Here is a 27,910-nt window from a genome sequence, read left to right on the forward strand (position 1 = left end):
GAGTCTGGACCAGCCCTCTTCTTAAAAAAAAAAAAGACCACAAAATTACTAAGAAAACTTTTATTTTAATAAATGTCTCAATGGTTTAAGCATATTTGCCAATTTCTTTGGAATTTGAAGCAATATGTCACACTGAATCTGAGATACCTGAAATCTGTGGCCTGCAGGCATCACGACCCTTTAGCATTTACTTATTCTGAACCAATCATGAAGATTCACTTTCACAGTTCAAAACGGTTTCCACTAGGCTATTCTGCTTACACTTTTTAACTAAAAATGCATTCTAAGGAGTGCTCTAATTTTTACGTTGTTCTAATTTTCAAGCTTTTCGCAAGGGGAATCCAGTCATTTATAGGAAAACGCACGATCGAGAGTTTAATCAAGAGCCAAATAAGTGGTATTTTACTGCCCTCTGCTGGCCATTGTAATTATTATTAATAAAGGATGTTCACAGGTGCTTTTGCACTCTTATTTTGCACTCTTATTTAGACAAATGCTTACACACACACACACACACATAAACACACACACACACACACACAAAGATAAATGTTGTTGTTTTTTTCAATGCTATTGGGATGTGTCATTATGAAAATATACTTTAATGGTATATAAGCATTTCACATAATGTCTTTGTACACTATTAATCCGATTATTCAGCATTTATTCAAAAATATAGGACTACACACACACACACACACATTATGTTGTAGATACAGACATTTGAACTATGTGATGGAAAAACAAAATGTTTACTGCAAGTCTCCTTCAGGATTCACATTACTCAATGTGCTACAATAGTCAGCAGCAATACTTCAATAGATGAATTTTGACTAAATGTGAGTGTAAATGTTAAAATAGTGATTTTATAAAGTCTAAATAGCAATTATAGAATTATATTAGTTAGTAGCATGACAAAATGACTATATTAAAACAGCAGGGGGCAGTAGAATACCAGAATAGGCCTAGACTGGTTTGGTTCCGATCGGGCGAAAAACCAGGGACTAGTTCGCAAAATGGGTTTTGGACAAAATCCGAAATAACTTTTTTTGTTCTTGCTTAAATCGAAATCGGAGATATACATATTGTCCGTATTAAGCCAAGGTTGAGGTTGAGGCTCAATAGCTTGAGGCTAGGACCAACGGCCTAGGAGTTATGAGCAATTAAGTACTTTTGGTTGCTGTAGCGCCACCTATGGGCCAATTGGGGTCATTCTCTGATAGGTTCTCCCCAAAAGTGTGGCCTACCATCTGGCCGAGTTTCAAGTCTCTAGGCCTCACGGTTTGGGCTGCACGATGCGTTTTAGGTTTTTTTGTTTTTCAAATAGCAATTACAATAGGTTTTCAGCACTTCGTGCTTGAACACCTAAAAAACATTCTTTGTAAAAACGCAACTCCAAGTCAATAAATCGCTGGTTCTGCAAGTGTGAGAGAGCTCAGGAGGACGTTGGATGAAGTTAGGCCTATAATAAAACCAAACCTGCATTTTCATCCTCAACAAATCCTTCAAAACACTACACGGAAGTACCACGAGCTTTACATTAAATTTGCCAAGGTACCATGGTTTCTTTGAAAAACCTTGCCGTACGAGGTTTTGAATATGAAAATAGATTTAGGCCTAGACTAGGCTATATTTCAACAGTGTGTACAGTGTACAGTCCAAGGCTTATTCTAGTCTGACATCATATTTCAAAATGTTAATGGACTCCATGTCTCTGCAATACAACTTGAAAAGATGAAGTAGCATTATTTTAGAGTTGATAGAATATATTTTGGAATATGAATAGCATAAAACCGATTGGCTGTAGAGTCGCAGGAGTAATTACACACCAGTAGGGGGCAGCATTGCAAGCGAAATAAATCAGCGGGTATCTGAGGAACCTACAGTTCTGTGAGTGTGCTGTGTGCACGTGTATGAAATAAATAATGAGAGGGGGAAACTGGAAATTTAGACCAGTATATATGATAATAATAATAATTCATTACATTTATATAGCGCTTTTTTTATATGAGTACAATTTAAGGTAGTCTTTAGGCTAACTGATAAATGCAGAGCCAATTGAGCTATGTTTTGAATCTATTTTTGTTGCTGGAGAATAAATTAACAAGCTACATGGTCATATTTTGTTTGAAAGATAAGCTACATGATATTAGATTATTGTTTAACAGTTATATCTCACTCAAAATCACAAATGTTTCAGAAGCACACTTGCCTGTGTGATAAAAACTGCATTAATGTGTCATATGATTTGGAAAATGTTACACCAATCTTACAACAAATTGTGGAGCATATCAAATATTATTACAAAATTTTATTACAAAAAAAGATTTTCCCCTTTAATCGTAGAAAAATCAACAACAATTGTGTTTCCCTGCTATGAGAGCGTAATGAAGTCAAGGCATGTTTGAGGATCAGATGAAAAACAGATCAGACTGTAGTTTTATTTTCGTCAGCCTGAGCTCGTCCTCTCTCTCTCTCTCTCTCTCTCTCTCTCTCTCTCTCTCTCTCTCTCTCTCTCTCTCTCTCTCTCTCTCTCTGTGTGATGAACATGTGCCAGACCTGTGAACTTTACACTTCGACCCCTCAGATGATGGAGCAGGGTGAAGGAGAGGACTCTGTTTGAAGGTTGGCATTTACAGGTGAAGACTGCGGGTCAAAAGAAGCTTCTGAGAGAGCCAATGAAAGAAAGAAAGATGCATGAGTTTGTCATAAAATAGCATCTGTCTCCCTGTCTGTTATTCTTGAGGTGTTTTGAGGAGGTTTTCAGTGTTCACAGGTGAAGCGTTTGATCAGATGAGGAAGAACAGAGACATGAATCATCCTGGAAAGTGTGAAACATCAGCTATGAATGGAGACAGATGTGTGAGAGATGAATAACCTCTGTAGTTTTTATAATGACATTTTGAGGGAATTATAATGACTATAGACTAATTGAATCCTTACAAAAAGCCATATTAGCTTTATGAATCTATTTTGCAATTGACAATATCCATAAATGCACCAAAAGGAGGTCACGTACACGCACAAACAGGGTTTATTGTCATACAATGAATGATTTAATTAGGCAAAATATCTGTAGGATACATATACATAACCACACACACATACAAAATAAATTAATTAAAAAAAACATTCAGAGTTTTTGTGGCTGTATTGTCAGTATTGTTGACCATTTTTAGTTTTTTTACCATCTCTTGTAAGAAGAAAAAACAAGGGGGTATTTAGTTCTTGTGGGGATGGACAAACTTAAATGGCAACCTTAAGCATATCAGATAATATCAAATCAGTAGAACTATATTTACTAAAAATACAAAAGTCATTTTCACAGTGCATCTTTCCAACACCATGAGTAACATCAATGCTAAAGGAATTATTTTTGAAATGTATAATAAAACAACATGATTTCAAACTCACTTTAAAAGGTACACTATGCATCTTCTTTGTTCAAAATTAACATTTAAACAATGAGTCAATACATCAATTATTCTCCCAAATTGTGTTTTTGTCTTACCCTGATTCATTATGGTAAGCCTGTTATAAGTGTTTATATTTTAGCCTTGACGGGATGGTTTTCGTAAGAAATTGTGTACATACGTCTCTCGCCTGTGTGTCTCGTCATATCCGTAAATAGAGAAAAGTTACGTATGGTGTGTGAGTGGCGAGTGAGACAGGTTGACATTGAGTATCTAAATCTCCATCTGCCGGGGAATCACCCGTTATAAACAAACACAGAACAGAGGAGAGTCTGCTGGCTAAAAGAGAGCACGACAGCTCGTAATAAAACATGAATCAACATTGGCTTGGCTTTTCGGAGATGGCGAGAACTGGGGGATTTGAAATGTTCTGAAAGTGATACGAAGATGGTATTTTATTTAATAGGTGAGTAAGGTATTTTATTGAACTGATAAATTGCCATATGTAGCTCTATAACAGAGTTGATTGTAAAGCATTATCTATTATGAAAGCTCATTTCATTATGGTTGATGTAGTTGTGCTGGAATTTGTTTTCAAGGAAGTAGTTTGACTAGTAGTCAGCTTGACATCCTTTCCATCGAAACTGGTTATATCTCTTAAGCCTAGTAGTGAATATTTTATGCGCAGTAGGAGAAACATATTTCTGTCATGACAACTCTTGGAGTGTTTGCAATGGTAATGGATATGACAATGTTGATATGTTTGGTCTTGACGGGAAAGATCTGCTACGGTGTTGCTGTTGCTGCAGGGTAAGTAGAGGACTTGCTGCTGCTGTGACCAAATAAAACATGCTGCTGCCGTAAAATAAAACGTAAATAAATTACCCATAGCAGATCTATACAGGTGGAGCTGGGGAAGGTGGAGGGTTTCTGAAAGCGCACTGCACTGCTACAGAAAATACTGACCAAATATTTGAAGGTTGAGCTACTGATACAACAGGAACCAATCAGCTGTGCCCTATAGAGAATGATGTGATTGCTAGCAGATTGAGTTAAGGACCAATCATCCTGCGCCATCTAGAGTTTCATGACAGAACTTCGTATTCATCCGCAGTCACACAGAGCCGAAGCACAACCAAAACAATGTTCTTCCGCAAAATGCATGAAATTTTGTTTTTTAACCTCTATAGAAGGCCAGAAGTTACATTGTGTACCTTAAGCAAATAAGTTCCGAAATGCTGTAAAATTTTAAAAACATCATTCAAATGTCAAGGAATGTGTTAGGAAAAAGTTTATTGTCGGCTCTAAACTATTTGTCTTTAATTTACAACGTGGGCAGAGAGCGATGTGTCTGGCATCATAAGAACGGCCGATCTCGTTCCACGCTCTTGATTTGGACGGCCGGCGGTTGCAAAGACCAGTGGCTGCGAATGCCTCGTATGAATGTGGCCATGCATTTCTATTTTTCATATTGCACATAAACATGTTTTGCTGTAAAATAATACACAAATGTCTCCATTTTGATTCAACTTGTCTTCTTGTGTTTTCTGAGATTGTGGATAATTCAGCTGGAAGGGCTTTTGAAGAAGAGTTCAAGGGAATGTTTTAGACAGAAAAAGCCCTTTTGATCTGCCGGCTGTGTGTGTGTGTGTGTGTGTGTGTGTGTGGCTGCATGTGCCATCTTGTGGCATAACAGTTTTATTTATATTGCCAAGTCAAAGAATTTTGGATCTCAGTCTTTATTTCTGATCATCTGTGAAAAATCCTAATTCCGGCTTTGAAAATGCAGGACTTCAGGACAGTTGAGTTGCACGACCCGTTCAGGCAATTTCAGGCCTCAGATAATGAAAGGAATCTAGAAGAAGAAAAAGAAAAAGAGGATTTTAAATGTAAAGATTTTCATCATGATGAAAATGTATCAATAAAGTTAATTTATTTATTTGAGTAATATAGAGCTTTATTAATATTTGGTCTGATGATGTTTGCATGAGTTATTCCAGCTGCTGGACTTTAAAAGAAAGCATGTGCCGGCCATTGGACACAGTAATCATGCTGGCAAACGCTGACCCTCCTCTTCATTAAAGAGCTGCCGTATTTGTGCGACGGCCATTTCATCAGAGCGTGACTGTATGAGCTGACTGTAAACTGGGATAGTGAGTTCGACAAGAGCAGCTGTTTCTCATCATGATACTGCCACAGGAGATTAGCATCCAACCGTGACATTCACACACACGCAAACCCAGTCCAGATATTACAGAATCAGACCCCTGCAAATCACACAGAACTATATACAAACATCTGATGTGAGTGTCAAGCCTTTTACTCTTTTATTACATGTTCAGGTTCAAAATCTCAGGTCACGAACAAACTGCAAGTATTGGGAGTCATGATCACATTTTGGAGTTGTTCTGTCAGTGTACAGATGACACTATCACTATCAAAATTGTAATGATCGACATAGCGATTACTGTAGCAATGTTTTTTGCGTCTAGCAGCTGTAAACAGGAAATACACATGCTAATTTTGACTAATGAAATATTATTACTTATTTTAATTTTATATTATCATTATGCTATATTTGGAGAGTGATTCTGAGATTAAGTGATTTATTTAATTTATTTAAATTAATTTATTTATATACATTTATAATATACAGTATATATATATATATATATATATATATATATGTGCTTAGTGATGAATCAAAAAATAATTGTATTGATGTTACATTATATATTAATTATATATATATATATATATATATATATATATATATATATATATATATATATATATATATATATATATATATACTCAATATGCCAAATAATAATTTATATTAATCAAGAATAATTTATGTATAAATTATTTGTAATTTATATGTCATGGACAGTGTAAAATTGCTGGTGTTATATATATATATATTTAAATTATTAAAGTTTGATTCTTTTAATTTATTTTTGGTCTTTTTTTTTATTTATTTATTGAGAAATAAATTGTGCATGCAGGGAAAACGAGGAGGTATGCGATCAGCAAATGATGCAAACTAGAATTGGACACACACCCTCCAGATATTAACTAGAGCATATATGCAAAGACTCAGTCTGTTAATCAAATAAGAAATAAAGCAGGCTGACAATAATAACAACCTTACTTTGTCCATACTGGCTGTACTGGTAGGGGGCGCTGTGCTCTGTGCTGTAGAAGGAGGCCGGGCCGTAAGACTGAGGACTGGGCAGGTTAGAGAGGACAGGTCGAGTCGACAGGTTCTCGACGCGCTGAGAGCACGAGTTGCTGACGGATACACACGACTCCAGAGAGAACTCAGCCTGGCTCTGGTGTGTGACTCCAGCTGGGGTTATTAGTCCCATAACCTACAGAGAAAGAGAGAGATCGGAGTTCATTTGAATCACACACTCTCTGTTCTACATAGTATGTGAGGATGGGATTAGTGCATTTAAAATCATAGTGCATATAATATTCTGAATGTCGATTTTTGTCATCTCATCATCATATGGTATTTGTAGAAAAATAGGAAAGATGCTGGTAATTCTCAGTCATGATATAATGCGACATTTCCCAAAAACACAACACAATACAATGCATCATTCAAAATACGGGGAAAACACCTCTAAATTATCAATACGGAAAATTTGTCATATTAGATTGTCCTCTAAATGGACAGGTCTTTCGTACAATATGCACAACATTTTATGTTAGCAGTCAAAGCTGTTTTTGAGAACTGCTGGTATGCAATAATAAGGGATTCGAGACGCTCTGTGTTATGCCTTTAGCCGTGATTGTATTGTTTAAAATAACACACACACACACACACACACACACACACACACACACACACACACACACACACACACACACACACACACACACACACACACACACACACACACACACACACACACACAGAGATATCTGGGTAGATCTATGTGACCTGCAATTGATCAGGCAAAAACAATAATTGAATTTGGGGAATTTTTAATCTGATTCTAGGACAAGAACAGAGCCAGAGGGGGCAGTACAGTGTGTGTGTGTGTGTGTGTGTGTGTGTGTGTGTGTGTGTGTGTGTGTGTGTGTGTGTGTGTGTGTGTGTGTGTTGTGTACTCATTAATATTATTTAACCTAGAAAACACTGTGCTGCATTTCAGGAATGTTGCATGTGTGCTCTGGGGAATAAAAGTTCCTGAAGCATAATTGAATCTACCACCAGAATTATGGCCAAAATAAACACACACTCCAGTCGCTGTACCAAATGAGCACCTTTACATAGAAACAGAAAGAGAAAAGCATGTCTCCCAGACTACAGGATCCTATTACATCAGTGGACACAGTAAACGTAGTACAACACACACACACACACACACACACAGACACACGGTCACGCACATGGTCTCGCTTAAACCCTTTCCCAGAGTGACATGTGCCGAATCCAAGATGGAATTCTGTTTCTGCAGCTCTGAAAGATTTTCTCCGTGAGTTTTGGAAAATTTACCAGGCAAAAGAAAAATATTTTATTTCCATTAAATTTACATTGTTCCTGGATACTATTTAAACTTGATTTTAAAAAATTTCATGGGAAATCTGAGTGGTAATCCAGGCAGTTTGGCCACGATGAGTTTTCCAAGATGCCAGAAACATTGCGCAGCCATGGTGGTAAAAATCATCTGCTAAAGTCTATTGCAGATATAGATATTCATACATGTGACTTATACATATAACTTATTATAACTTGCTCTAAAGTAGTCACGGACTGGCGATCACGTCCCAATATGGCAGTCGGCTTACATATAACCGGCCCATAAAAACAGTGATGTTTCTATGTATAGATACCTATGAGTGTCAGACCTTTTTTAGAGCAGTTTTTGCATTTAAGTAATATTTCCAATCAAATTAAATTAAGTAGCTTTAATTTCTTCTATAATTCACTATAGCTTCAGAAAATAGGCTACACATTACATGCATATTTGTAATATTTAACCCCTTAGCTAGGTCATCAGATGTCCATTTTCCTCAAGTTGTTATGATTCTTTAGGGTGTTCATGTAAAGTTTGTATGGCTGAAAAAATGGCTGAGGGCGGAAATATGCTAACATGGGTATGCTAATAATATTTTACAAATATTTTAAATTATAATTTATTCCTGTGATCAAAGCTGAATTTTCAGCATTGTTACGCCAGTCTTCAGTGTCACATGATCTGTCAGAAATCAGTATGATGATTTGCTGCTCAAGAAACATATCTGATTATTATCAATGTTGAAAACAGTTGTGCTGCTTCATATTTTTGTGGAAACCTTGACTGGATTCTTTGATGAATAGAAAGTTCAAAAGAACAGCATTTATTTGAAATATAAATCTTTTGTAACATTTGAAATGCCTTTTTTTATCAATTTAATTCAACCTTGCTGAATAAAAGTATTAAAATATATGAAAGACAAAACAGATTGAGACATCCATCTCAATATTACACTGGGATGCTTTGAATCTTAACAACATTATTCACGTATTAGTATAACAATGTGGATGATGACAGCGAGAATGTGAGACTGTAATACATTCACACCCGTCAAACCTGTAATTCATAGCGGTCTGTCAGTGTTCTTGACAAACACCCCCCGTGGAGGAATTGCTGCGCTCCTTTTACAAATGAGAAACATGTGTGGGTCAGTTGTCCGATCTATCACACTGAGGAGGGTGTGTGTGAGTGTTGCTGTGTGTTCTCGCTTTGCTTTGCACGGCCCAGTGATAAAGCTAAAGATAACCGAATGAAAAATGGCCCGTGGATGACCCGCGATGGAGGAATTTATCTGTGTAATGCGTCGCCTTGAAGTGTGTAATAGTTTGTACAGAAGCCAGAAGAGCCCATTAAACTGACACTCAACAGTGGGTCAACAGGTGGGATATACTACACCTTCACTGAGGCACTCTCAACTGGATGTTTTTATGTTTTAAGTTTTAAGCTTAACCAAAAATATAAATAACATTTATCACCTTTTTTATGCAGTGGTTTAGAGTTAAGCTCTATCATGATGTCAATTATCACAGAAAATAATGTTTCTAGACAGTTTGCAGCTCATAGTTTTGATTAATTTGTCAGTTAAAACATTTGTTATTTGAGCTGTAAAGTGTCTAAATTGTCCTTTTGAGGTGGGACTACATTTCTGGGTTGATGAACTTCTGATAATACATTACTTCTGTAATTAAATCATGAAATTAGTAATTAAATCATGAAATGTGCAAATTAACAACTAACTTTTGCATTTTTCCACAGCAAAACTTCTATATGAAATATCTATAAGTAGTATTAAATTAAATATTATAAAAGTTATAAAAAAGTATGTAAATATTAAATTACAAATTAGCTGATACATATTAAGTAGATTATTAAATTTTATATATTATAGCATACGTGTAATTATATGAATATTATATAATGTATTAGTATGATCATTTAAATAAATATTGTTCAATATTATATTTTGCATATTTTTTACTATATATATATTATATATATACAGTATAACCCAGAGCCCGAAGATTTGGCATAACATTCACACAGCATAACATGTACGTGAATGTTTGATAAGTGATACCATCATATTCAGTACACATGCAATGTTATGGACATACCTCCAAAGCCGTGTGAATATGATTTTATGATGTGTATTTGTGATGCTGCACACTTGGCTGCTGGACTTTCATGAAAAGTGTGTTAGTGTATGCAAAATGAGGGACTTTATTTTCTGTGGTAATCAACATCCAATGATGCTTTATTTATTCAATCCACTTTAATGTATAGGTCATTGGTTAAACCAGTCATGCCCCTCCAAAAAAAACTGGCAACCTGCTTAATACTGACTGGCTTGGAAAAATAATTTTAAAATGACTAGAAAGTAATTCTGTGACTTTATTACCTGAGAAGACAGTCCATTATTGATGGAAGAGTTAGCGTGACTGTTATGAGGACCAAAGGTATCTGAATATCCTGCGTAACCATGGCGACTAGAGAGACAGTAGGAAGCCCCGCCCTCCGGCCCCACCCCTCCTGAACTCTGATGTGGCGGGAGCGGCTGAGGTCTGTGTACAGTACTCGAATCTGAGAACAGATATATGCAAATAGTGGTTGCAGGATACATCAGAATATATTTTAGGTAAAACTGGAATTTAATATAAAATGTTTACCTTGAGACAGGCCAGCGGGCGGGTACGGGCTCTCTGAAAGCTGATACGGGGACAGACTAGACATAGCCGGATGTGAAAACCCACCAGGGATCAGTTGATTGAACGACATGATCTGATTGGCTCCCGCTTGCTTCCTCCAACGAGCTCGTCTATTACTGAACCACACCTGAGAAAAGACAAGCGTAGGAAGCAGTTCATATGGAACTTTTAATTCTGTCTATTCGTTTTGAGGTTTATAGGTGTATTTGTACCTGTACTCGTGCCTCTGAGAGTTTAGCTCTCTGAGCGAGCTCTTCTCTGGTGTAGATATCAGGGTAATGTGTGCGTTCAAAAGCTCTCTCCATCTCCTCCAGCTGTTCGGCCGTGAATGTTGTTCGACTGCGCCGCTGTTTCCTTTTCAGCGGCAGATCGGGTTCAGATTCCACCTCTGAACCTTCATCAGACGGACTCGCTGCAACACATGCAAAGTATGCAAAGAATAGAGAATTTTTTATTAGATTATTTAGAAATTTATTTAAAGGTGTCATGACATGAGAAATAAAATTTGCTTTGATCTTTTGACATATAAGAGGTCTTTGAACCATTAAAACATAAAACATCCTGCAAGTTTAAACAGGGTGAAATCTGAGAGCTGGATCACTCCTCCATACTCCTCCATTGGCTTCTTCAGGGATTGAAACTTGCCAGCCCCGAAAAGTTATTAAAGACATCGTTAAAATAGTCCAAGTGACTACAGTGGCTCAATCTTAAGTTTATCAAACGACAAAAAACAACAAAAATAACGACTTTATTTCAACTATTCGTTTCCTTCTCTGTGGGCCTCGAGTCAGTTCACTAGTATAATAGCGTAAGCTTCTGTTGTTGTATGTCACACACATCACCCACATGACCAGCATCGGCCAATAGTGAGCCTACGTGTGACGTAGCACTACGCAATCATACTAAGTTAACTGACTAGAGGCCAACAGAGAAGGAAATGAATACTTGAAATAAAGTCGTTATTTTTGTTTGGTTTTGCGCACAAAAAGTATTCTCGTCGCTTGATAAACTTAAGATTGAGCCAAAGTAGTCACTTGGACTATTTTAACGATGTCTTTAATAACTTTTCGGGGCTGGCAAGTTTCAATCCCTGAAAAAGCCTATGGAGGAGTGATCCAGCTCTCAGATTTAATAAAAAATATCTTAATTCGTGTTCCGAAGATGAACGAAGGTCTTACGGGGTTGGAACAACATGAGGGTGAGTAAATACTGATAGAATTTTCATTTTTTGGTGAACTATCCCTTTAATGCCCTGCATCCGTTACACTCACCCCCCTAAACCTCACTCCCAACCGGGTCACGGCACCAAATATAACAAATAGTTACACATCATTGCACTATAGGCCCCGCCCACTGGCATTCTGTCACTTAACAGCTGACATTTGCCTACACTTGGTATGAGTGATGTGTCAAAAGCAAATAGAGTCCATTATAATCACTGGCACTGTTTAGGCCTACACTGAGTCCAGTATACAGATGCGTGTTCAGTTTCTGACATACTCCACGCACTTGACTCTGTCGACAAACAAGACAAATGGAAGAGTGAAAGAGCGATCGCTTTGAAGTGTCCAGTTTAAACAGCTTTTTTGTTTCTCTGTAGAGACTGCAGAAAAATCCCAGCGTAAGAAACAAGTGGATGGTTGGTGGAGAATTCGCAAAGAAAGTTTTGTTGACAGCAGCTAACTTTATTGGTTCTGACAGCAGCTGCATCACAACAATTTCATAATTATTTGTCTGTAAAATTTTTTTTTGTGTGCATATATATACATATATATAATTTACATTTTTATATGTTGTATAATTTTCGAAAATTATTTAGAAAATTATAAAATATATAATGTTCTACAATTTTCTAATGTGTAGTAAAAACAAATTAAACATAAATATTTTAATTGGATTGGGTTTTTTACTATTTTGGAAACGTTTCAGGTTTCTGGTAAATCGCCACTTGTATATAAAGTCATATAAAGTTGTCGACCTATAAAATATACAAATACAAACAAAGACATTCCTCAACTGACAGAACTACAAAACAAACTTGTTTTAGCAGCTTTTTCTCATTTTTAATGCTGTAGTGCTTTTATGAGGGAGAATTTTATGAGCTTGTTCACATCTTTTTTTGAAAGACTTGAGAACCAGGCTTGTTTTTGTGTGTAATGGTAATTCCTTGTCTGTTTTTTATCTGTCATTTTGCCTCAGTAACAGAAAAACCAAAGTGAAACAGTCAATAAAACACAATTAGAGAGAGCTGCAGGAGGGAATATAAAATGCAAATTTATTTCAACAATTTCTTTCTTTCTTTTTAAACAGAATGAAAGAGAAACACAGAGGAGAAAAGAAAGAAGCAATGCGCTGGATGATCATAATATTTAATGGAAAAAATAAGAAAAACCTATAAAAGAAAACAATTAAAGGGGTGGTAAAACGCATTTTTCGAAGGCTTGATTGTGTTTGTGGGGTGCACTGTAACATGTGTTCATGCTTCGTTTTTTAAAAATTGCATTATTTTTCATATATTTTACCTTTATTCTACACTGCTCTGTCCCTCCTTGTAAAACCGGTCTGATGGTTTTCTGGTTCTATGAAGCCAGTCCCTCAAAACTATGCAACGGGCTCAGATTGTTTAGCTGGCCCAGTGTGTTGTGATTCGCTAACCGACTAGTGCCAATTTTCCGGAAATGTCACGCCTCTTACCTTTACGGGTACTTTGTGCTTTGGTGTATTATAAACAATGGCATCAATAAAACCAATCGGACCCAGAGAATGTTAGTGAAGATGATCGAGCAGAACCTGTTCAAGAACGGCTGTTAAACAACGTTTCAGAAAGGTTTGTTTTTTGTTGTTGTTGTTGTTGTCTCATTACTTTTTAGATACGCTGTTATTTAATTGTACTAATTATTATAGAATTACAAAAAAATAAGCTTCATAAACAAGAATTTCATATAATCGTTCTAACAAATTATACTTCAGTTCTCAAAGGGATTATTTTGAGTAAAGACTGCGGATCTATAGAGATCGTTTCTGACTGTATGGCAGCGTTACTTATGTATTTTTAGAACGATTGTAGACAAATATCTGTCGCCAGAACTATTAACCCAAAACGAACACTAAACATCGGCTGCCAAATCAAACACAGAACCATGTTTAGCATGCCTGTAGATAAACAAGCATGTAGAGAAAAATAAAAGCTCTAATCAAAGAATAATTTACACTAATTCCAAGTTCGCTGTTGAGATAAAAAAAAAAGTTTGTAACGTTAGGTGTTTGTCAGATGTTACTTCCTTGCTACAATGTACAATTGACAATACGAACTATTACAGGAAAACACATAGACGAAAAATAAATCATACTTACAGGTTGTGGCCCGTAAACAAAAGCTTCTGTTTTAAAGTTGGAACTGCTCCATCTTTCAGAACAAGCCCATCTGCGAATCCTGCATTGAACTCGCTAAGATTGTGGAAGCTTTCCTCCGTAACATGTGCAGCACAGAGAGCGAGATTTGGGTCATAATTATGAGGGACTGAGTTAAAAATAAATTTTAACCATTGATCAGTAACTCCCTCGTCCCTAGGAATGCTGAAATAAATTGGACCTGCAATCCGGATGAAAATAACTGCAGTGTTTCGACAGCATTGCGACAAACAGCAATATAAAATGGCCTCGCCACGCTTATTTAGTATTCTCGGAGGAGGGGTTTATGTAAATAATGGGATTTGCTGACGTCAGCAAACCTGGAGGAATGTCGTGTAGTCCCTACCGGCCGTTTGCTGTAGTCCTTAGAAATTGAATATATTTAAAAGCAAATATCTTCCTTTGCTTTGAACTTTGAGCGCCGTAACTTTGCAGATGTTGTTTATGCTCAAACAGCAACATTTTACACTAGCTAAAGTTAGAAAAGTGAAATCGTGTTTTACCACCCCTTTAATAAATCAAACCTGATACATTTCTTCGTAAAAAAAGAAAAGTTGAAATGTTTTTCTTGTTTTAAACAGAAATCAGCCATTGTACCTTTGAGGACTCATCGAGAACTATGGGAAATTCCTACAATTTCACAGGGATTTGGCTTAGGGAATGCTGAACTTTGTGGAAAACTGTTCTGACTTCACAACAACACATGCCAAAAGGAGAAGCTGGTAACTATATTCATGGGGCTGGAATTAAAGCAGATTCATATTTATTTAATTTATAATTTTCAGACATTGATCTATTAGTGCATCTCTCTCTCTCTCTCTCTCTCTCCTTCTCTCTTTCCCTCAGTCTTTGTTGGATTGATTTGCACGCTCCATCTGTGGAATCCGTCACGACGGCCAGGGCTCTCAGTGGAGGCCGTCACCTGCCCTGGAGGGGGTGGAAGGGGCATACAGAAGGCCAAAGGTGGGTGTGTGTGGGGCAAAAAGGGAAAAAGCTGGGCCAAAGTTCAAGGTTCAAGTGCTAAATCTCTTCAAAAACCCATTCACAAGAAGCACCGAAGTACCTGAAACCTCAGATCTGGATACGGACACAGAAAATTCAAAGATCTGAAATCCATTCAAATCTGATTCTGATCCATCCATTCAAGGAATGAGAGCTGAATAATGAGTCGGGTTTTCTAGTTCTGTTCATTCGCATAAATATCTGGTTCAGCCATGAAGACTGATTGGTCCTTTACAGGCAATCTGCAAGCAATCACATCATTACCACATGGCACAAGCTGATTGGCCTTGATGAGATTGCTTGCTCAGCATTTAGATAGTCTGGTTCATTGTTTGCTGTAAGCTAGTCAGAGCCAGAGTTCCCTTTAACTAAATATATATATATATATATATATATCTTTGAACTCTCTTTCTATATATATATATATAGAGCGCTAGGTTGTGTTCAAACAGGCTGTGTTTTTCTGTGCTGTTTTTAATCTTATTTTTTAATATGTTTGTCTATGTAAATATGCTCTAGACATTATCTATATCAAACCACTTTCTCGAGTCACGTAAAGTGCAATGTGGCAAATTGGAAAAATGCAGTCTCAAATTAGATTTGACACCAGATGGGAATATTATCAGTGAACAACGACTTAAATTTTTATCATTTTCTCACACAAATCAATTGTATTACTTGAAATATAGTGCAGAAGTTGCATGGATTGTTTTTATGATACTTGTATGGTGCTTTTTGTCATTTTAGGAGCTTTTTAGGAGCACTTTTTTAAATGGTCTCAAAATGTTCCTTTTTGACATTAGATCATCAGGTTGCAAATAAGTAGGCACTTGCATTTTTATATTTTTGCTGAGTGAACGGGAATCAATGCAAGTGAATAAACAGAAGGAAAGAGCAAACAGTAAACACAGGTTTAATTCAGGAAGAAGAAAACAGACCGCAGGCTTCTAAACACACAGAACCAAAAACCCAAGCTTCATGGAAATGGAACCACTATCTAGAGATATTCTGCCTTCTGTAAATACACAGAGTGTGTGTGTGCCTTTGTGTGTGTGTGTGTGTTTTTCAGGTCTTATGTAAAGTTAGCGTGTAGTGCACACGAGTATGTGTTTTAAGGTCTTGCTTAGATATTTTAGCCCTCCGCTATGTAAACGGTGCGGTCACTAAAAGCATCTCCAAAGTTTCTTTTCAGCTCTGGGCCCTCGTTGCTTAAATTCAATATTTGGAGGCGAAACATCACCCCAAGCACATTTACCTCGTGCGTTCATGCACACAAAATCCACCTAATACCGTGGGACGGCAAACGCATAGGCACTTTCACTTCTTACGACAGTATCTTATGAAACTTTGGTAACACTACTTAAAGCTTTTATGTATAATACATTATAAAGTTATTTTATGCCTTGTAATGCACCTTATAATGCATTGTATGGTCTCATGAATAACTGTAACTACAGTTATAATACATTATAATACTTATCTTATCCTTGGACACACCTTTAGAAAGTATAATACATTAAAACACATGATAAACAACCAATTTCAGAATCTGCAAATGCATTATTACAATTATTTATGAAAAGATATAATGCATTATAATGTACTTTATGAATACCTTTATAATGCATTATAAATAAGGGCTTTAAAGGTGCCCTAAATTGTTTTTTTTAAATTATTTTATAATGTTTCCTGGGTTTTAGTATGTTTTTTAGATAAAAAATAATCATAATTTAGAAATAAATGGCATTTTTCCTAGCCTGCTTTTAGCCTCTGATTTGAACACTCTGTTTGAAGGGGCGTGTCTGCTGTGGGATTCAGTGTAACCGCGGCCACTGCTGTGATTGGCTGACATGCTTGCATATGAAATAGCTACGCATTACATGTGAAACTCTCTCCCGAATACTTTTACTACTGCTATTATACGTTTTTACTATAACAGCTATCGAGATTAACGAATCGTGAGATGTTTTTAAAGTATTTAGATCTATTCCCATCACATAAAATGTTGCCGTGATGAGCATTGAGCAGATGACAGTGTGTTGATCGCGAGAATGAAGATCTTATCATTGCAAAGCAGTTTCTGCACTCTCTAATGCTTTCACCAATGCAAACACGATGATGTAAATACAGTAAGAGCTTCGTTGTGCAGTAACGTGCGCCATTGATTTCATAACGAGTTTGGCAAGTGTCCAGATAAACTCGCGCTGTGTGGAAAGATTGTTCTTTGATCGCTTTCTGTATATAATTTGTTCACAATTTAAATACGATTATTTTCATCCTACTAAAAGAAACGATGTGAAGCTGATATTTTAGTCACTGGCTTGACTTACTGATGCATAAACAGTATTGAACGATTTTGAGAGAAAGATTACCTGTCTGAACTTGAACAATTACACATCAGAAAGTGTTGCTTGGTAGCTCGATCCGAGGCCAGCTCTGTATTGGCCCAAGTTGAGGAAACAGTCGGTGAAATGTTTGGAAATTTCCAGAGAAAATAAAATGAACCCATTGTTTCTTCAGAGGCTCAGATGAAGGAACTAAAAAATACTTTTGTGTTCATGTGTACATCCACACTGAGCAACTGCCATGTTTCGGCTGCGCAGTTCCGCCTGGCATTGAGGGCTGGCATTATGCAAATATTTGGAGGCGTACATATTAATGATCCCGACTATTGCGTCACAGTCGGTATTGTGTGGAGAACCGACCGTTTTTCAGGGGTGTTTTTCATAAACGTGAATTAAATGAGAACGCGAAAACAGTCCAGTTTGAGATTCACTATGTCATGTCCATGCACTGAACTCTTGTTATTTGACTATACCAAGGTAAATTCAATTTTGAATTATAGGTCACCTTTAATTAAAGTGTTACCGAAACTTTTATAAAAAGAAGACTAAACTTAATATCCTAAGTAATTTTTCTTCTAAAGTAAATGTATCTTGTTTAAGAATGTTTAGATTTTTAAAATGGGAAACCAGAAAAAAATACTGAGGAAGAAAATCCTTTTTTTTTTTTTTGGGCAGTGTTACGCTTAGCTTTGGTCTGAGGCAAGCGGCAGAGGTCCAAGATAAAACCATATGTGCATGTGTAGCGCTCTGAGTTTGTGATTTGGTGTGTGTTCTTCTGATTCTCTTGGGGGCAGGTAATGAAGAGGGCTAATTGAGCCAATGACATGCCCCCTCGCCATCAAAAACAGCCCAAAAAGAAAGACAAAGAGGGGAACAAAAGAAAGCTTGGGAACAAATGCAGCGTCTCGAAGAGGGGAGAGCGAGGCGGGTTCATTTCAGAGCCGAGGCTGGCTGAGTGACTGCCCGACTACATAAAGCAGTACATAGAGAACTAGCAGATGCCGGAGACAGAAAGGATGAGTGACAGCTCGTGGGCCCATCTGCCCCCCAGCGTTTAGGAACAGAGAGAAACAGAGGGAGGACTTGACTTGCTAAAGAGCAACTGTGACCCTCGCAGCTGCCCTCAAACAACCACACGTTTCAGCTCTGAGCCAAATGTGCTCTTCGTCTGTTTAGCCTATTTTTCTTTGCTTTTTTGGTTGTGTGACTTATGTAAAAGAAGCTAGTGTGTATGCAAGTATAAACATTTCAAACAGTGGTATGGTTCATGCTATGGTCTCATCACATAGCACGTTTAATTTGGCGACTGGTATCAATTACAGATGATTATTTTGCAGTTTGAATCCAAGTTTGTGTAGAAATGCATTAACTATGGTTCAAAAGCAAGGGTGTATATTCAGCAAGATTACATTAAATTGATCAAAATGTGACAGTTTCTTGACAAAACATGTATCCACAAAAATATGAAGCAGCGAAACTGTTTTCAACATTGATAATAATCAGAAATGATTCTTGGGCAGCAAATCAACATATTTTACTGATTTCCGAAGGGTCACGTGACACTGTGATGCTGAAAATTCAGCTTTGATCACGGGAATAAATTACATTTATAAATATATTCAAATAGAAAACAGTTATTCTAAATTGTAATAATATTTCACAATGTTACTGTTTTTACTGTATTTTTGATCAAATACATACTTTTTTTTTCAAAAACATTAAAAATCGAACCAACTCCAAACTTTTCAATGGCAGTGTATGTCAGTCCGATCACATAATGAGTCTAGAAAAAGACTGTTGTTAATATATTACTTCACACTGGATATGGAGTGCATTGCATTGTAGGATATAGTATTCCATGTGGTGTGTATATTGCACATTTTAGCAATTAATTTTGTGCACATAGAAAACATGCATAATATGCAGAGACTGTAAGATTAGTATGCTATTGCAAACATAGTGTTCTAAGCTGAAGGGAATAGGAGTTAAAACAGGAAGTAGTCACCTGCCTCTCTAAACATACACCAATGTGACCTTTGCTCCCTGGAGGTCAAACGCCAGTGACCTCAAACCGCTCTGTTTACCAATTGAAAACACATATTCAGACAAGTGTTTGCTGATTGTCTCCTATAAGAATTCACTACCTAAAACAAGTTTTTCTTAGCCAAAAGAGCAGGAAACTGCACTTTGTGATTTGGTGAGTTGATTAATATTTGATAATAGGTTCAGTTATCAACTATCCAATAAATAGCAGCCGTCCTGAACTCTCTCTGTTGTTTTCGTGCTGTCTGTGTTATAACTCTCTCACACACACACACTGTAGTTTTGCCTTCAGGGCCTGAAAACAAGCAGACATGGATTCCTAAGTCTGCTGACCCTGACACTGCACACTGGACACATTGGAGACGGTTTGGATTGGGGGGTTTCCCCGCATTGTCCATCTCACTGTAATACTTTTACTGTCTGTCTCTCCTTTTATCAGAAAAGGAAACAATGTATGCTTTAATATTTCATATAAGATTAAAATGTTACTTTGTACTCCATAATTTCACAATTCCAAACCCACGACCAGATTTTTCACATGTAACTGCTCCTAGAGATTACAAGCTACAGCTTTGGCATGTTCAGATTTTTTACAATACACATAAGTCCAGATTTATAAACAGGGCAAATTAGCGTTAGCACAATCCCATAAAAGCACCGATGGGAGTGGAAAGTTCTGCACGTGATCTACTGACGACACGCAAATTAAAAAACACAGACGCAGCCGGATCATTTCAATAATGACCAACACAATCTACCAAGAGCAGCGCAAATTAGCGTTTGCTTAAAGACATGCTTTTTTGGTGCTATATAATGGAGTAAATTCCAGTAAATTGATCACTGTGTGTCTTTAGTAAATCCTGACAGTAGTTTTTGAACGGCAAAAGAAAGTTTGCGCTGGTGCAAGCTGTTAGTAAATCTGGCCCATAGTTTCAAAGCAGCTTTACAGGAATATCATGATTTATATCAATATCAATTATCATGATGGTAATATTTATAATATCTTAATATCTTCATGCCAAATTTAGCATATTACAGCTGGGCGATAATTTCTTTTACATTTTGCAATAATACAAGCAATCAAGCAGTTGAGATTTTCTATATCGTATGTAGGCCTGTATGTATATGTATGCGGCTAAAGTTGGAGATACTTATATCTAATAATAAAGTTAACATTTTTGCAAATGATATAAACAATCATGCAGCCGTGATTTGCTATATAGTATATATTGCTTTATGTGAGTATACTATTTTTATGCAGTGGTCCACAGTATCTGTATCTGTGGACCAAACAGAACATCATAGCAACCGCCTAGCAACCACTTCTCAAGTACTTAAACAACATCAGGCCTTAATGAACGTCACTTTTCAATGCTGTTTTCAGTCCAGGCTTTGTCTTGCCAATTTCGTCTTGACGAAGTTTCCTTTTTTAGGTCTTCCTGGTGGTGCATTTGTGTTTTTGAGCTTGTGTGCATGTGCTTGTGTTTGCTTCGGCTTTCAGAGTAAATTACGAGCCGCTGACTGCACACTCCATGGTGCCACACAAACCATCCCGCTCTGGGCCAGTTGGCACTGTTTGTGAATGCATGTGTACGTGTGTGTGCATCCATGCATGTTTTTGCATGTTTGTGCATGTGCATATGTTTGGCGGTGTGTGCATATGTGCGTATTATAGGAGTGTCAATCATTTTACACTTTTTAAAGTTGCATTTTATTCTGGCCATATTTAAATGCATCTACTCCAATACAATACAATGCTTTATCCCAGCTAACAGGGAACTTTGGCTAATGTTCTGGCAAGGTTCTCTGGTTACACTTTATTTTAAGGTGTCACTGTTACAGTGTAATTATATATTTAAGTACTGAGTAATATTAAGCAACTACATGTACTTACTATAGGGTAAGGGTAGGATTTGGTTGAGGGTTAGTTGCATTTGATTATGCATAATTTACTGTTATTACTATGGTATGTAACATAATGTAACAAGGACACTGTAAAATAAAGTGTCACCGGTTCTCTTAAAGTTCTAAACAAACATTTTTCCAGTAAAGTTAATAGGACGCTCGTTCAAAGTTATCTGGTCTTTAATTATGCTCTCAAAAATCATTAATGGAGCTTCATTTTAGTTGCACGCTTTGTAAACGTTACTAGATGGTCCAGAGAACATTCAAAAGTAAGATTTCCAGAATGTTTTCAAAATTATAAAATGGAACTGTTAATGTTCACACAACCAAGATAATAATTTTTTTAAAAATTCAAAAAAGAATGGAAATTGTTGAACATTCAGACATTCAATAACGTTTTAACTTAATGGGGTCATTTGTAAGCTGGGATGAGGGGATTTTTGGAGGATGGCAAACAGTAAGATTTCACTCCCCGCACACACGCCAACATCTTTGAGTCTTTAAGATGAAATATGGAGACAGTATGAAGGAAAGGATTCAGGAATCAAGCTGTTGCCTGTTCAAAAGAAGGGTGTAAAGACTGAACTCAACTTGCCTGTCTGTGTCTCCCAGAGAAGGAGGGGCGATGGTGGGAATGGAACGGACAGACAACGGCCCACAGATATTAATCGAAAATGCGCCGCAGGCCAAGAGAGGTAGAACGGGGCATGGGGAGGACGGAGGAGAAAAAGAGCGAGGCGTGTTTGACTCATTGGCCAGATGAAAGTGAAGTTCAAATAAAGAGCCTGATTTAATCGGCTCGGGCAACTCGTCTTTCTTGGATCGCGAGACGGGCAGAGCGTGACGGACGGGCTTTTTGGAGGCACGCATGACGAGAGGCGCGCCCCCATTGTGACTGACGCTCCGGGCCATGAAGGAACAGCCGAGGAGAACACTGGTTCCTATTGACGGAAATAGCCTTTAATAAACTCCCATCGCCATTAAGTGTGACACTGCATCCCGATCAGTATTATTTAGGGAGCTGAAGTGGTGTTAGCAGGGCATTGGTGGCAGTCAAATAACGTTCACCTTAATTAGTCACGCAGGGATAGACTGTTAGCTCATTAAATATCATTATAGAACAGCAAAACATCAGTCACTCCAGCTGTTGGCTTCAGCCAGAAGGCAAAAATAGACTCTTTTACTCTATTTTTTAGGCCTCTTTGCACATAAATGGTACAGATGTCCTGTCCTCTTAACAATTCATGTGTTGTCATATTTTAATAAGTCTATTTAATAATTTCTCCTTCAGAGTTCCACAGAAGACAAAAGTCAGAAGTTTGGAATGACATGAGGGGGAGTAAATTATGATTTTTTTTAGTATTTTAAGTGAAATGCTGAACTCACAGAATGCATCTATCATTGCAGCCACAATAAACATCCTCTTCCCAGATTTCCAATGTTTAACTCGTTCTGTGGTTTTTGGCTCCCACTCTCTTCATGCCTGTTGCAATAATATTTGTCAATTTATGAATTATTACTTAATCTAACTCATTTTAATACAAAGAAATGATTGAATGAATTAGAAGAAATGTTACAAATGAATACACATTTCTGTTATTTAAATGTGTGCTTTTATACACTACCAATTGAATGTTTGGACTACTCAATGTTTATTATGAATATTTCCACATTTTAGAATGATAGTAAAGTCATCAATACTATGAAACAACACAAATGCAAATATGATAATTATGCATTGTTCAAGGAATTAAATTGTATAGAATCCAGCTCTATTCATTGTGGACATCAACTCACACATTAGTAAAAGGAAACTCAAGCATGCTTGCTTGTGAGATCCAATGAGGTTCATTCTCCTGTTACGCAGCAGGTTTCAGCTTCAGCAAGAACCAATGAGATTAATTTTCGTGTTACACACGTTTGAGCTTCAGCGAGAACCAATGCAGTTTATTCTTATGTTAGGCATCAGTTTGAGCTTCCTCAAGAACCAATAAGGTTCATTCTGGTGTAACACATGTTTGAGCTCCTGCAAGAACCAATGAGGTTAATTTTCGTGTTACACACCTTTGAGCTTCTTTAAGAATCAATGAGGTTTATTCTTGTGTTATGCATCAGTTTGAGCTTCCTCAAGAACCAATAAGGTTCATTCTCATGTAACACACGTTTGAGCTTCAGCAAGAAACAATGAGGTTTATTCTCGTGTGCGATTTCTTTATAAACTTTTTGAAGTGTCAAAGTGTCAGGTGTGTAACTGTCAATGGAGGGAGAGAAATCTCACAAATCTCATCAAAAAGATCTTTATTTGTGTTCCGAAAAATGATCAAAAGTCTTTTAACTTTTAGGTGAACTAGGCTAACCCTTTTAAGTTGGCTATAAGAAGTGTGTAGGATCCACTCACATCTGTCTGCTAGAATCCCCTCGATACTGTGTCCGTTCCTGCGGGCGATTTCTTCTTGCTCACGCTTTTCGATGTCCTCTTCATCCTCATCCTCCTCCTCCTCACCTCTCCCGCCATATCTGCCTCTCATCATGCGGCTTAATGAACTCACTGAACAAGAGTTGAACAGAATGTATGTTATGACAATGATTATAATTGTTGTTAATGTTTTTTCTTTCTTCTTCAAGCATTTAATAAAAAAGTTGAACAGAATGTGTATTTGCTTTTATTATATTTAATTTTTACATAGAAATAAACATTTTAACAGCGTTCACAAACGTTTCAGTAACCACAAAAGTTAGACAACAAAATTAACCAGGGTGATAAATGAAAGATTTGTGGTTACTAAACTGTTGAAAACAGCAACTTCACCAATTAAACGCTTGCGAACAGAAATCGTGTTCGAGCGAACATTGACAAAACATAAATAGCATATTATCATTGTTTATTTCTCTAATTTTAATTATAGATTAAAGACATTTTAGAAATAAACTTTTTTGTTCAAGCCAATCTTTGAAATAGCCTAGTTGACGACTATAACCTGGTGAAATATAAGTAGGCTATTTTTAAATCCCGTAAATGTCCGCAAGTAACATAAATAATTCGCACACTTTCCCTCGTGTAGCCTATTTAATTATGTTTATCCCATACCTGATGGTACGTTGTCCCGGTCACAAATTCCCTCTTTGAGCAGTTTATCCCGAATTTCCCAACTGAATATTCCGGGATTGTCCCGTTTATATTCCTCAACGCGCTTCTCCACATCTGGAGGTGTAGTCTGTTAAAATAATATAAAAAACAGTCAACAATGTGCCCGATTCAGTTCAAAGACTCTCGTTATGTCGTAATGTCAGCGCTTTAGGTCGACCAGTTGCTTTCAGTTTGCTCACATAATTCCTGCGCGCTAGTTGTAGGCTAATAGATGGATCCACACTTTAGGGCCTCACCTTGGATTTACTCCCGCCGATTGCTCCAGGCCGGATGGATCCAGTCTCCTGATACCGGCACAGAATTTTGGAGACGCATCCGTGAGAGACTCTGAGCTGGCGGGATATCATGCACGGTCGGATCCCGTGATGGGCCATCTCCACTATCTTATGCCGAATGTGGTTCGGTAGAGGCCGGCCGTTGATGAAAACTCCTCCGAGCTGGTTGACTCGACCCTGACCCATCGGAGTTGAAACTGAAAAAATGATGTAAGAGAGGTCATCGAAGTAGGCTATGCACAAACATGATAGAAAAAATAATTAATGCTGTTTAGCCTAGTTATCCCTAAATCAACTGAAGTGTGCTTATAAGGAAAAGCCTGGCTCGGTGCATATACATTTAATTCCCTAACATTAGCCAGTATACACTTTATTTTAAGGTGTCCGTGTTACAGTGAAATTATGCATTTAAGTACTGTGTAATAATAATTAACTAGGCCTACATGTAGCATACTTACTATAGGGTTAATAATAGGGTTTGCTTTAGGGTTAGTTGCATGTAATTATTCATAATTTATAGTTATTACTACAGTAACTACATGTAACGTGTAACAAGACCACTGTAAAATAAAGTGTTGCAAATTGGTTTCAATCAAAACAGCATGGTTTTTCCATGCTATTTTGAATTGAATTAGAATTGAGTTAAATACAACAAAATAGAAATGTCAGTAAATAGCCTATGCGAAAGAGTTAAATGGAAACAAATCTGTTGTTAATGATGCAAATAAATAAAAATAATTATTCCATTAATTAAACATTCATAGCCAGAACTTTACCATACTATACAACTTTTGGTTAAATTTTATTTGGTAACACTTTATTTTACAGTTTCATTGTTAAATATGTTACATGTAGGCCTCGTTAACTTGGCAATAACCCTCATCCCAACCTTAACATGTAGTTAGTCAAATTAATATTACTCTTTACTTTTATATATAATTACAGTGTTACAAAGAGTTAAAAGTTTAACCACTTTATTTTAAGGTGTCTTTGTTACAATGTATGTGTTTAGGGATAGTTGTGTACACGTAAGTATGCATAATTTATAGTTACTACTACAGTAATGTGTAACAAGGACACTAAAATAAAGTGTTTCTGTGTTTTAGAGAAACAGAAATCAACACATTGGTCCGAAGAACCAAATGTAATAATCTAACATCAGCTATTGTTTTTAAATAAGAAAACCCTTCTTATTTAAAAACAATAGCTGATGTTAGATTATTACATTTGGTTCTTCGGACCAATGTGTTGATTTGCTCATCCAAAGAACCACTGAAGAACATTTCTTTTCATTTCATATTATTTTTTTATAATTACATGATTCAATTTAGGCTTTTAATATTGTAAAAACAATAATAAAAAAAATAAGTGTATGTATGTTAACAAACGTTTACTAGCTAAATCAAAAACATTTATAAAAATAACATCACCGTTTTCAGCCCTTATGCAACCCCAATTCCAAAAATAGTTTACATTTGACCTCAAATTTCTACTATTAAATTAAAATATTTTAATGTGCATTCTTTTTAATGTCGGCTAATGTATTTTACCCTCCATAGGAAAGCCAGTGCGGGGATAGTTTTGAGAGAGAGATGGACGCATCATCCTGGGAACGGTCCCTGCCAAGCCGTTCATTGTTGACTAAAAGTGCATTTCAGGCAAACCACCAGGGCTTAAAAATACATGTAGGGCCTAAATATTCCACGATCAAAAAACAAAAACAAAAATATAAGCTCCAGTGATCTTTTTGTATTCCTCAAGGAAAATAGAAAGTAGAGGATGGAATGAAAAGTTATCAATCAGATGCAGCCTCTCCACGTTTGCGGTCCTTTGGTTGTTCTCATTATGTGGGGAGAACTATAATCACCGCGTTATTGTTATTAGCAGACGTTTGGGATGAGCGCGAGTTCTCAAACTACTGAGACATTCATGAGTTTGCAGAGACCTCCTTGTCTATTACTCGAACAGCGCGTTCTGATTGGTCCACAGGATTCCGTAACCGAGAGCTGATTGGTCGAAGATGTACTTTTGCTTTCTAAACGCGTTCCAAAGTGGACTTTGAAGATATTTCAGCAACTTACATAGATGTATGACTAAATTCTACTGAAAAATATTAAACTACTTTAAAAACAGTAATTCATATATAGCCTACATATGTATGCATGTATGTAAAGGCCCATATATTTCATTTTATATTAAATCAATCTCGTAACATATTTTATTATAACGTCTTAAAGACAGAAACCCAGAATTAAGCAATTTAAATGAACAAAATAAGTTATTCACTTAAGATGATTAACTGATTTAACTCTCTCAGTTCTCTCTCTCTCTATCTCTCTCTCTCTCTCTCTCTCTCTCTCTCTCTCTCTCATACACACACACACACACACACACACACACAGTGACTTCAATGACATGTGGCTCTTTTGTGGGACTAAAAAGAAACTTCAAATGTTTTCTTTCTGCCTGCGCGCGGGGACAATGTGGCGCACGCGGGAGGGAAACACGCGTGGGAAACGGGGGTCCTTTCACGTGCAAAACACTCAATTATTCTCTCTTACTTAAAAAGTTAAATCAACGCCAAATAGCCTGGACCCTGGAGACACCAACCCAACTATTTAATGGAGAAGTTAACAATGAGTGCGTGTGTGTGCGTGTTTGTTAATGAGTTTATTCGATGCATTAATCGCATTATTTCACGATTATTGCTATTGCATTATTTTCCTGGCTGTTAGATATTTTCATTTTAAATGTATCTCTTTGTGTTAGTTGTAAGTCATCTTATAGGCCATTTCTACATTTACAGAGGCTGAATAGAAAAACCATAGAACATCTGACGTAGACGTATCGGTGACTCGGAAAATGAAGGTTCCAAATAGAATCAAATGGATAAATAGGAGAATGTATAAAACACAAATAACACGGAATATGAATCATTTATTTTTTACTTTCATTTTGAAAAGTCTAATAAATTAATATGATGAAAAAAACTTATTAAGATGTTTCTTTAGAAAACTTGTCGAATTCCTTTTAAGGGTTTATTCAGTATTAAACTTCAAAAACAGAAGATGATTGGTTGTAAAGGAGAGCGTGGGGAACAGGCAGGGGAATGATGCATGTTTCAGTCTTTT

The 27,910-nt window shown here is 36.7% G+C and overlaps 1 protein-coding gene across 1 annotated transcript; it reads right to left on the minus strand.

The window, feature by feature from the left end:
* Window positions 1-3,033: 3,033 nt before the first annotated feature.
* Window positions 3,034-26,486, minus strand: pax3b (paired box 3b). The gene is made up of 9 exons (XM_077207098.1): window positions 26,330-26,486; window positions 24,741-24,976; window positions 24,445-24,571; window positions 23,755-23,904; window positions 10,863-11,062; window positions 10,612-10,777; window positions 10,344-10,525; window positions 6,568-6,787; window positions 3,034-5,268 (listed from the first exon to the last, which is right to left on the minus strand). The coding sequence occupies exons 1-9, from the start codon at window positions 26,412-26,414 to the stop codon at window positions 5,234-5,236; spliced, it is 1,401 nt and encodes a 466-aa protein (XP_077063213.1). The 5' UTR covers window positions 26,415-26,486; the 3' UTR covers window positions 3,034-5,233.
* Window positions 26,487-27,910: the final 1,424 nt, after the last annotated feature.

Source organism: Siphateles boraxobius, unplaced genomic scaffold (assembly GCF_051911475.1).
Source record: "Siphateles boraxobius isolate OS27281-9 unplaced genomic scaffold, OSU_SipBor_1 6, whole genome shotgun sequence".
Taxonomy (NCBI): Eukaryota; Metazoa; Chordata; class Actinopteri; order Cypriniformes; family Leuciscidae; genus Siphateles; species Siphateles boraxobius.

Coding starts and splice junctions, on each gene's coding strand:
- pax3b (XM_077207098.1), bottom strand. CDS start 26,414: ATGAACGGCTTGGCAGGGACCGTTCCCAGGATGATGCGTCCATCTCTC. Junction 11,063..23,754: donor GGGGATTCTAGCAGACAGAT/GTGAGTGGATCC, acceptor CATGTGTTGCAG/CGAGTCCGTCTGATGAAGGT. Junction 10,526..10,611: donor GCCCGCTGGCCTGTCTCAAG/GTAAACATTTTA, acceptor ATCTGTTCTCAG/ATTCGAGTACTGTACACAGA.